Source organism: Denticeps clupeoides, chromosome 10 (assembly GCF_900700375.1).
Source record: "Denticeps clupeoides chromosome 10, fDenClu1.1, whole genome shotgun sequence".
NCBI classification, from domain to species: domain Eukaryota; kingdom Metazoa; phylum Chordata; class Actinopteri; order Clupeiformes; family Denticipitidae; genus Denticeps; species Denticeps clupeoides.
This window is the reverse complement of record NC_041716.1, coordinates 5257364-5269199: the sequence shown is the minus strand read 5'-3', so window position 1 is coordinate 5269199 and position 11836 is coordinate 5257364. Positions and strand designations below refer to the sequence as shown.

General features: G+C 43.7%; 1 protein-coding gene across 1 annotated transcript; it reads right to left on the bottom strand.

Annotated features, from left to right (window-relative positions):
• Positions 1-6688: 6688 nt before the first annotated feature.
• igf3 (insulin-like growth factor 3) lies at positions 6689-10559 on the bottom strand. The gene is made up of 4 exons (XM_028993370.1): positions 10504-10559; positions 9178-9325; positions 7338-7498; positions 6689-6832 (listed from the first exon to the last, which is right to left on the bottom strand). The coding sequence occupies exons 1-4, from the start codon at positions 10540-10542 to the stop codon at positions 6689-6691; spliced, it is 492 nt and encodes a 163-aa protein (XP_028849203.1). The 5' UTR covers positions 10543-10559.
• Between the last annotated feature and the right edge of the window lie 1277 nt (positions 10560-11836).

The following is an 11836-nucleotide window of genomic DNA, read 5'->3' as shown; positions in this document are numbered from 1 at the left end:
AAGATGAGACGGGCTGACACCTTTTGGACCATCTGGAGTGGTTTTATGGCGACGGCAGAGGCTCCAGCCAGGAGAGAGTTACAATAGTCGAGTTTAGAGATGACCATTGCCTGGACGAGGAGCTGCGTAGCCTGCTGTGAATGCTGTAGAGAGTGAACATGCAGGATCTGAAGATCGCAGCAATGTGATGGTTCAGACTCAGTTTGTCGTCAATCCAAACTCCAAGGCTTTTTGCACACACCGTGGGTGTTAACAGTAGCGAGCCAATTTGAATTGAGAGGTATTGCTGAGGGGAGTTGTTGCCCAGAAAGATCAGAATCTCAGTTTAGGATAGGTTCAGTTGGAGATGTTGCTCATGTCCGAGAGACAGGCCAAGATTTTTGTCGCAATAGTGGTATCTTCTGGTGGGAAAGACAAATAGAGCTGGGTGTCATCAGCGTAGGAGTGATAAGAAAAGCCATGTGATTGGATGATGTGACCAAGTGAGTGAGTGTATATTGAGAACAGAAGGGGGCCAAGGACAGAGCCTTGTGGAACCCCTGTGGTTACCCTGTGTCATTTAAATAAATGACACAGTCAGCGTGGTTTCTCGACTCCAACTTTACTGCACCATTTCCATACCGCCATGACCCAGTGAGCCCTGTAACGTTTTGGTTCGATGTGGAGTGGGGGGAAACACTATTGACACATGAAGAGAAGGGAATCCCGTCGGGAGGAAAGAGAGTCTCACACCGCTGCTGGGGTTTCCATCACACTCTCTATTCATTTGGCTTACATCACCTCAGTTCCACTACATTACATGTACCAAACGTTACTGGTTTATATGTAAGATAAAAGAAAATAATAAAAATAACCACAGGAGCTTGAACCTTTCTGCTGGGTTCCTCCTTCCACACACACACACACACACACATGACTGCTACAACTTGTAATGTACAGATTTTTAAAAGCCCGGATTTCTTTGCACACATTACAAGCACTTGGGGAAGGAAATGTGCGGGTTTAAAAAATAATCAATAAAGGCATGCCTCCATTTCAGCTCTTCAGCATTGATTTTCTTATCTCTCTCACGATAACTTAAGCGCATCACCTGAAGTTCAAAGTTCATTTTTTGTACGAGCCCAGATTTACATAGGAGAACGCATTGCAGCAGAAGACCTAGATCAACACTTCATCTGATATATACTGCTATATGTCTAAGCAAAGGATCAGCCAATTACACAATTAGTGACGCCCTGTGTCTCTTGATTGACAGACAAGTCATTCTTCTGAAAAGTCACATTATGAAATAAAGACCACTGGGATAAATGCCATTTTGAAATAAAAAAAATAATTGAAATAAAAACTGCAGTTATTTGTTTTATTGTGTTGTATTTATTTGCTTAATTTTGGAGTTCCGTAATCTGTTGCCACCGAAGCGAGAAATGAAGCCATGAAAATGACAAAGCCTTATTGCGCCACCTGCTGGGCGGTTTGCTTGGTTGCAGGTAAAATCACAGAATGAAGGCTAACGCTACAGGAAACCCTACAAGGAGACAAAAGATCACCAGAGAGATTAGTCTTGTCAAGTATATTTTCATCAATACTTGAAAAAAAGCTATTTGATCAAGTTGCAAAGTTGCTAAACATGGTGAAATTTTAAATTCAAAGTAATCTTTATTGTCATCTCAGCAATACATGCAGTGAGATGGGGCAACAAGCACAGAGAATGTACACATATAAATCAAACTTTACGTTTTATTAATTGAACGTCATATACTGGGCACAGAAGGAACTTTGCTCTGTGCCCCTCCATGTTCCTGATGATCCCGCCACGCCAGTGTCCTTTACTGCATAGCCTACAACCTTTGCCTTGATATGTCTAGTTTATTCTTCCTTTACACAAATCTCCTTCTGCACCATGATTTGGCATTCCTTCTGCTTACTAACAGTACTATAGAATTTTTTGGGATAAATTCTCCTCTCCAGTATTTCCTCCGTCGTAGCCGGAACCTCATACACAAACAGTGGTCAGAGCACTCTTGGGAGAATGCCATGTCACTACCCCCAGGCCTTATATTTGCCAGGTGGGCCACTCTTGTCCACGGTTGTCATCCAGGTTTCTGGCTGAGTATGAAGGAGATACTCCTTCACACTCTGCTCGTCACTGAGGTCTGCCCACTTACCCAAGTTCTTCACAGGTTTTTCATGAATCATTTGAATGACTACTTAAATAGAATTTGCACACCCTCTTTCCTCAGTACCAGGATCTTGGATCCACCTTGCCCAATCCATGAGCTTCCAAAATCCCTCTACTTTCTGGTATTGATTTTGTTTTAGTAGTCAGATCATCCATAAATGCCTTAATCAGAACGTGCTGAATATTACAGTACACCTAACCGGATTCACTTAAAGAGCACAATTCTGCACGTTGTATGTGCAAAGATCAGACCTCAATGAGCATACTCTCTCTCGTCAGCTTGTGTGCAAGCAGATGTACTTGAGCACGCTTTTGGGAGAGAATTATGGGAAAACACTGCGGTTGTTACTGCTGTCTTCAGGTTCACAGATGTTATCGTATGACTTTATCTATTAGACCTTATTTACATAGGACCTTTTGTGCAGCTAGTGATACAATGCGTCTAACAGTGTTTTTTTTTGGGGGGGGGTTGCAGTGGTGGCTTAGCAGTTAAGGAAATGGCCCCATAATCAGAAGGTTGCCGGTTCGAATCCCTTTACTTTACTTTACTTTATTTTGCAGACGCTTTTATCCAAAGCGACTTGCAAGAGGAAGACACCAACAATTCTTGTTCGATTTCTATAGATTTTGAGTTTACAAAAACTAAGAGCCCTGATAAGGCCTAACTTGTCAGCAAAGAGCATGCTCGGAGATTGTTAAGTGCTAGACAAAGAAAAAAAATATTATTATATATATATATTTTTTTTATTGATTGTGCAGTGTGTGTGCATGTGCGTGTGTAAGTGTTAGATTTGTCTGTAATACTTTTTGAATAAGTGGGTTTTCACCTGCTTCTTAAAGGTGGTAGTAGTCTTGGCTAGTCGAATGGAGGAGGGTAAGTTGTTCCACCAGCCAGGGACAACAAAGGAGAACAGAGTTGATTGGAATCGGATACCCCGTGAACAGGGAATTTTCAGTCTCATTTCATTTGCTGATCTGAGAGGGTGTGCAGGAGTGTAGCTACCTAGTAGTGCGTTGATATAAGAGGCTGCAGTTCCATTTACAGCCCTGTAGGCAGCATCAAGGATTTAAACTCAATGTGAGCAGCTACAGGGGGCCAGTGGAGATAGGTGAGAAGAGGTGTAACATGGGTGTATTTTGGCTGATTGAAGATGAGACGGGCTGCCATATTTTGGATCATCTGGAGTGGTTTTATGGTGACTGCAGAGGCTCAAGCCAGAATCTCGGTTTTGGATAGGTTCAGTTGGAGGTGTCGCTCAGACATCCATGCCGATATGTCTGAGATACAGGCCGAGATTTTTGTTGCTATAATGGCATCTTCTGGTGGGAAAGACAAATACAGCTGGGTGACATCAGCGTAAGAGTGATAAGAGAAGCCATGTGATTGGATGATGTGTGAGCGAGTGTATATTGAGAATAGAAGGGGGCCAAGGACAGAGCCTTGTGGAACCCCTGTGGTTACCCTAGAGAGGACAGATGTCTCACCTCCCCATGATACCTTGAAAGACCTGTCGTGAAGATAGGAGGTGAACCAGTTTAGTACGAATCCCGAAGCACCAAGGTGCCACTGAGGTGCCACTGAGCAAAGCACCGTCCCCACACACTGCTCCCCGGGCGCCTGTCATGGCTGCCCACTGCTCACTAAGGGTGATGGGTTAAATGTGGAGGACACTTTCTTTCACTTTCACTTTCTTTCAGTGTTTGGGAAGTCTCTTTTTGTGTGAAGTCAATGAAGGGACCTCAGTACAGGTGACACATGGTCTCTCCTCCTGGTCCTTGTGCTGCAGCATTTTGAATGATCTCTAGCTTATTTAGGCTGCTGGTGATAAAAGTATGATAGCTTGCTCAATATGGGTCAGACACGATAGATGTCTGCTTGATGATGGTCCTATCGTATGCACTGCCCTCGTCATTCCTTGTCAATCCTTGTCACAGATAAGGCATATCTGTGTGTAGTGAGTTACATATTTGTCACAAAGTGTTCAAAAAGTGCCACACAGTCAAGTCAGAATAAACAAACACAAACTACGGACCTCGTCAGTCAAGTGTCTTCGAGTATCTACAGCACATGAAATAAGACAAACGGCAACCAAAGTGATGTGGTTTAATATGGTAATTTACTTACTAACATAATTTCAACATTCACATAACTGATTCAATTAAAAATGTATATTTTCACAAACCTAGTTTTCCAAATGCCCTAATTGTGAGCTTTTATTATAGCATTTGACCATGGACCAGTGACCATGAACAGAGGTAAGCCCTGACCCTGAGCCCTGTTTGTCCTTACGTCTCAGCGAATACAGAGCACCCTCCAAAGAGTGTTTTCTCAGGGTGAATATTTATCTGCTTTCCAAACATCAGCGGTATTTTGGTCGGATTCAAACCCAACACAAACAATGCAAAAGAAAAAATGGCGCAGATGTTAAAAATCACCCCATGGGTGGGGATGGTTGGAACAGCTGCTGGGGCGAGGCAAGCATGATCGTGATAATGATCGTGATTTTTTTTTTTTTACAACAAGTCGCAATACGTTGAAATTATGGAGGGAAAATAAATAAATATGCTGCATAGTACTTCATAGTTTCCAGATCTTTAGTGTACACGTATGCAGAGTAATTAGAAGCAACAGGGGAATCTGATCTTGAAAAGTGTCTGCAGACAGTAACAGAACAAAAGTCTTCAAAATCTACAACAAGATCAAATAGGATAAGAGGCCTGTGTTAATGTGTCTAATCTCACACTATAATATTTGATTAATGCATATTTCTGAAGGTTGTAACAGTCTGTAGTCTGCACCGCCGCATCTAAGGTCAGCAGTGAAAAGATGTAGACATTGTTTTCCGTTCGACTACCCCTCCCTCCCCGATCCACTTTGTGCTACAGGAGGGTTCTGCTGAAGTGGCTGAGAACGTTGTTCTCGGCGCAGCACAGCTGCTGGCCGTCCGCAGGGAGAGGTCACCTCGGGCCCCGAGCACGGCCGCGTTATCAGGAACGCGGAGGAGGGCCGAGTGCGCGGTCGCCTCGGCGGCGATGACGCAGGAGGCCGGGGAAGGGAGAACATGCATCCGTATCTGCGCCTCTTTATCTACCGGCCCCACAGCTGCTCGCTTCAGGTGTGGAGGCTCAAGGCAATGTTCTCAGCGCCTAGTTAGATGGACCCAATGATGGTCCTGTAATTGGTAAATGTTTTTCTCTCCAGACGACAGCATCACGAAAGTAAGGATGCACTGCAGTGACTGTTACAAATAGTCTATATTTCTCCCTACTGCCCGCACCGCCACCCCTAAAAGAGCTTATCGAAGCTCAAGGTCAACACGTGGCAGTCTACACACTTTGTCTATAAGTGTCCAGCATACACTTTCCTCGCGAAAGCTTTATCGGCCAAAAATGAAGCAACAAACCAGCTATCTCCCGGCTGCGTTACAGTGTTTCTCAGCTAAATCCTTCGAGCAAAACATGCCCTGGCTGGCAATAAACTCCAAAAGCCTGCAGACAGCATTCAATTCAATTAGAAACAACTAAACAAGCGGCAGAAAATTATAGTTGTAATCAGTGTTGTCATCAGTTTGATTTAGTTGCCAGGTTGGCTTCCATCTGTATACCATTTGATCAGTGTAGTGAAATTAAAAAGGCATGCGACTATATTGATGGGTGGAAGTGACGTGACAATTTGCCAACTTTACAAGACCACAAAAATGACAAAGACTATAATTAGTGAACAATATTTTAGATTTTATTTTAATCACGTTTTTCCAAACCGCTAAATAATACCATCTCTCAATGAACAAATAATAAAATTAACAATCATTATTTACTACATTCACTGCAGAATTTCTTACAAAGCATAAATGTTGTTTGCTGTAAGACTGTTGCCAAGCAACCACTGCACTATTTAAGTATGCTTAAGTATGCACGAAAAAATACAATTCATGAAACACCAGAATACACTTGCCACAAATACAAACAAGGAAATAAATGACAATTTTCACAAACATGTTCCTCTCCATACCACATTGAATTTCTGTCCTTTGAGACCCATTGTGGCTTGTGCAGAGGCCCAGAGAACGTTTGGCACGCCAGGCCGGCCTCTAAACAGGCGGTCATCACAGGACCACAGGACCATGGTGTACACTAGTACCTGCCCATTACCAGGGTCTCAATACATCAGCATTAACCAGAACTAAAATAAGAGCAGCAGTGCCAACAAGGTGGGTAGCATAAATCACATGCATGGTGAAGGGGGGAATAGAAAACAGAAAGCCTGTTCCTGTAGCAGCTCCAAGTGACCCCCCAAAAAAAATTATTCAAGAGGGGTCTAAAAAAAACAACCAGGTCTCTTTGAATCTACTTAATTTGTCTGAAGCAAGATTTTTTTCCCCCCAATGTGTCTCCTGCACGTGTGCAGCGCAAATGTCTCTGATTCGCTTCCAAACTGATGCCCTTAAGAGGTCAAAGTTCAAGGCTGGTGAGCAGAGCAGAGTGGCATGCGTGGTGTCGGTTGCTTCGTCACGAGTTGCTGTTCCTCTGATTTGATCTGTGGGACCGTAAGTCTCTCAGGGTCTGTAAGTATTGGGCGCGCTCTTTGAGTTTGCTGGCAAAGGCCTCTTCATGGAAATTTGTGAGGGCCATCTTCTGGTATCGCCTCAACTCCTGAAGACAAAAGACAACAGGTTATGACATTATAATCCTGTGCGTCTATTGTCTCAATACAATGATGTTATTATTCTGTCATATTTTATTTCATTGTGACTGATACAGTTTTCAACATATTATAAAAGCGAAAGCTAATTAAGAAATGAATTAAACAGTGAGAAAGCTAAGTAGTAGACATCACACCTTTATCTGGGTTGTTGTAGCCTAGTGGGTAACACACTCGCCTATGAACCAGAAGACCCAGGTTCAAATCCTGCTTACTACCATTGTGTCCCTGAGCAAGACACTTAACCCTGAGTGTCTCCAGGGGGGGACTGTCCCTGTAACTACTAACATTTTAATTCTCACCTTAAGTTACAGGCACTTTAATACCTGATGGAACGTATATACATACATACATATACATGTGCGTGTATACACACACACACGTTAATTGAACACATTACATCTATTCTTGATTGTAATTAATATACTTAATAATGTTCATCCACAATGGCCTCACCAGAGTCTGTTCTAGTGGGAGGGGCGTGTTCCGCCGGCCCCTCTTGGGTGTGGTGGCGCAGTACTTCTCCAGGTGCTGGAGGTCACAGCCACGCACGCAGCAGTTCTCCACAATGCCCTTCCCACGAGAGCGCACTGCACCCCGCAGGCCGCCCGCCTTGCCTGCAAAAGAACAATTTTTACGTGTGATTTTTCTGCAGGTTTATTTCTGAAGCAATGACAAGAACCACATGTATTTCATAACGTGGAATGATGTGTAAACACAGAATAAGACCATGTTGGGGTCATTTAGAAACATCTCCATCCATCTGGATTGTGGGAGGGGACCAAAACAACCAAAGGAAACCCACATAGACGTGGAGAACAACTGTTTTGTTCATTAGCACACATTGTAGTGTACACTCTGGGTGAAGGTTCAATGCTAAAACTTCAAAACCTAATTGTTTTCATGTCAGAAATATATTTGGACAAATTCTACAAATTCTATACAATTGTGTAAGAGAAGTACGTGGTATTGCATTTTTAACATGTTGTACCCTCTAGATTTTGGTGTGTATTGGCTGTTTAAATGACATGCCAAAGAAGCAAACACTTAAAAGCCATTCCTCTAAGATATTCTGCAATGTTCCAATGCCCCCCCCCCCTTGTAATTTGAATAAAATGAACTATTTAAATAAACAATGGTGTTTTATTTTGCAGAAATAGCAACTGTGATAAAGAATATTTTCATAACTTATCTCTGCAACCATGTCAAAATGTACTTTTTGGCCTTTGTGCCAGTGAGTCAAGAACTGGCCTTGGAGGAGGAACAGGGAGAAAGGGCCTGTGGGTGTTGAGACGTGCGGCCGATGTCACTTCAAAATCAGATTCAAATCCCCCCATTCGACCCTTCATCTTTTACATTGCCATTTTAGGAGATATGTATAAGAAATTTTGCTGATAAATGCAAGTTCTTCCATACCCACTTCCTGTAGCTGATGATTGCCTGTGATACCAAAACTGTACTAGCACCCTCCAGCCTCCAAGCTCATACAACAGCACGTACCCTTCGACCTTACATCACCACTCTGGGGCAGTGGTTGACCAAGCAGGTAAGGAAACTGGCTCGTAATCGTAAGGATGCTGAGGTTGCTACTGAGGTGCCACTGAACAAGGTACCATCCCCAGACACTGCTCCACGGGTGCCTGTCCTGGCTGCCCAATGCTCACTAAGGGCGATGGTTAAATTCAGAGGACACAGTTTGTTGTGTCACCATGTGCTGTGCTGCACTGCCAATCACTTCTTGACTGCAAGTGGTCCCTCCGTCTCTCAAAGTACAAGTAAGACATGTATCCAGACTCATCTAAAAGATGGCTGCTACTTGGTGGCAAGAAAGATGTCCAAGCAGCTGAATCTGTGAGTGTTGAATAAAGAGCTGTCTCTTTTGGAAATACTTTCTTATTCATGTCGATGTCTTCACTGAGGGTCCTCGAAGCTCTTATGTCACTCTGGACTATGTCACAGCACAGTAAAACACAACAAAAAGTGTCCTCTGCATTTAAGTCATCATTTTCATTTACAGCATTTATCAGACGCCCTTATCCAGAGCGACTTGCAATCAGTAGTTACAGGGACAGTCCCCCCTGGAGCAACTCAGGGTTAAGTGTCTTGCTCAGGGACACAATGGTAGTAAGTGGGATTTGAACCTGGGTCTTCTGATTCACAGGCGAGAGTGTTACCCACTAGGCTACTACCACGCGAACATCATCTTAGTGAGCAGTGGGCAGCCATGAAAGATGCCAGGGAGGAGTGTGTTCCAGACCAGAGGAACAACAGAACTGAAGAACCTTTAGCATCTCACCTCTGTAAAAGCCACGGTCTCCACACACAAACTCCAGGTCGGCCACCAGCTCCCAGCCGCAGCGGGTCTTGGCCGACTCCACGGGGCTGGGCCGGGCCAGCAGGAAGAGCAGTGGGTACAGCACACAAACACACCGCCAGCACAGCACCTGGGGGAGCAAAGCCAGATGTCACCCTCAGCACCACACCTCTTACCTGAACCTGGCTCAGGGAGTTCGTTAAACTGCGGCCCTTTTAAGTCAGGGGGCAACTTTCAGCGGGTTTCTTTCATACAGATAATTTCTCATCTACGCCTTCTACGTTATTCTATTTAAATCTAAACTTAAACCTAAAACTGTCACCTTCCTTCCGATTACTGACACAGATATATTAACCAAATACTTTTCCGGCTGTCATTTCACATGATCATGATCATTTAATATCAACTAATGCCCTGAACTTTGGTTCAATTCAGCAATAATGAGCAATATTAAGTTGCTCATAGAGGTCAAAGTACCCTTTGTATTAACTAGGAAATTTAGCTAAACCACTCTTATCATGTCCCATCTGCATCAATCACCATTAATTAACCTTAGTGTAAATTTAAGACAGCCTGGGGCTGATAAAATTAATTGCATTACGTGGAGAAGAATGGGCTTCTTTGTATGCAACATCAGCCTTGGTGTTTGTTTAGGTACAGAGAGTGACATGAGTAATCGAACTGAATTCCCACAGGAGGGAAACACACAGACCCGCAGTAATCACAGTAAGGATCCTTCTAGAGATAAAATACAGCATTATGTAATTTATTACATGTAATATATTACATAACATCGGATATGTACATGTCATTAATGAGACCATTAGGGTGCAAGCATGCCCAACAAAGTCCTAATAGATCCAGGTATCCTGAGATCTTCCAACATCCACATCACAAACATGGAGCTGCATGTGGGTGTGAGCAGCAAAGCGGCTATTTCAGAAACCGCTCATCAACCAATAATGGCGTTTCACGTAAACAGCCTCCTTATGACTATGAAAATTTGCACTGCTGTGTGAAACTTCTCAGCACCTTTTCTGTTTCTGTTGACATCCAACTCACCAAAAAGTCCTCTGCATAGCAAGGTAATTGCACAGACAGTAATTACTGTACTCCGCATTTATCTTATTCTTGGAAACACTCAATTTAAAATACACTGGACAGAAATGATTAGTCCTGCGCCTCAGTCTATTATTGCACAAATGTTGCACAACTGCATAAAAGTCTGATTGAAAACAATATCAAACACGGCGCGCTGACCCCTGACCCCCCCGACCACCTTGTGTATGAAGGAAATGTGTGGCATACCTTCAGAGTGCATCCCTCGGTTGACGTCCAGGAGCTCATTATTCCCGCTTCAGTGCGTCCGCTGCCTGTGCAGCCGGCGGGGGCGCGGCGATGGGCTCTTATACCCCCGCGAAGGGGGCCGGACCATGGGCTGGAGCCGAGACTCGCTCTCATCTGTGTGCGCATGCACGTGGGCCCCCGTGATAACGGCTTCACGCCTACAGCACCATTCATTTCTCCAACCCCAACATTACAACATCAGAACTCGACCCGTTTGAGAGCCGTGGTGTAGGCGGCACTAACACGCACCAGGGAGGTGCTTTTTATCACCAAAAAAAAAAGCAGAATTTCTCAGTTAGTTAGACCACACAAGCCAACACCTTGAACTGTCCGGTGTGAGGAGGGTTCTGAGTAATTCATCTTTTCCGTCTAAACCAGCCCCGCGTGTCATGTTCTCTCAGAGGCAGAAAAGCTTTGAAACCAGTGGCGATGCCGAGCTCTGACGGGAGGGTCTTTGGCTTTCTGCAGGCCCAGGACCCTGCTGAGAAAACAGCAGAAAACTCGAGCTGGTTTTATCTGGTCTTAGTGGGTTTTCCTGGCAGTAGCAGGTTTTAGCTGGTGTGGCCTGCTGAACAGTGTGAAAACCCACCTCAAGCTAGACAAAGTCCCGGGTGCAAAATATTCAGTTAATGGCAAATGTTCGGTTTGTAACTGGAGGTTCTTAAAATTTGTGTTTGTGAAGTATTTGGATGTCAATAAAGCACTGTTTCCAAAAGGCACTTATTTGCATAAGTGTCTTGTGAATTTGGCCTGGTCATGTTTGGAAAAGGGTCAGATTTGAGGGTTATGCTGCTTTATTTGCAATATTCTGGCAAGAGGTAACTTGAACAAAGAAGCTGGTTAACTCCACCATCGTCACCAGTTAATGCATGCTCGTATTCCAGCGGTGAAATCGTGGAAAACTTTTTGTTGCTATTGAGATCTTTTTATCACAGTTACCTCGCACCTCTCATTGTGATTCATGTGGGAGCTGCCAATCACCCATCAAACTGCAGACTTAAAGGTGTAGTTTAGCGACATCATTAACAACAACTGTTTTGCATATTTTATTCATTATTCAATTGCATAATTTGAAGAAAATAAAAGAAAAACATTTAAAGCAAACCCTATGAAGTGTCCAAAGACTCTGTATGTGCTAAAATTCCTGATTCAAGCAGTATTTTCTCCAATTTGTTTGAAGTTGAGAGGGTAGAAATGCACAGAAATGGGTGAAGTGGCATAGTTTTCCTCCCTTAAGCCTGAGAACATGTGTGCTATCAAAATATGGCTGATGATCACCATTCGTACACCTATC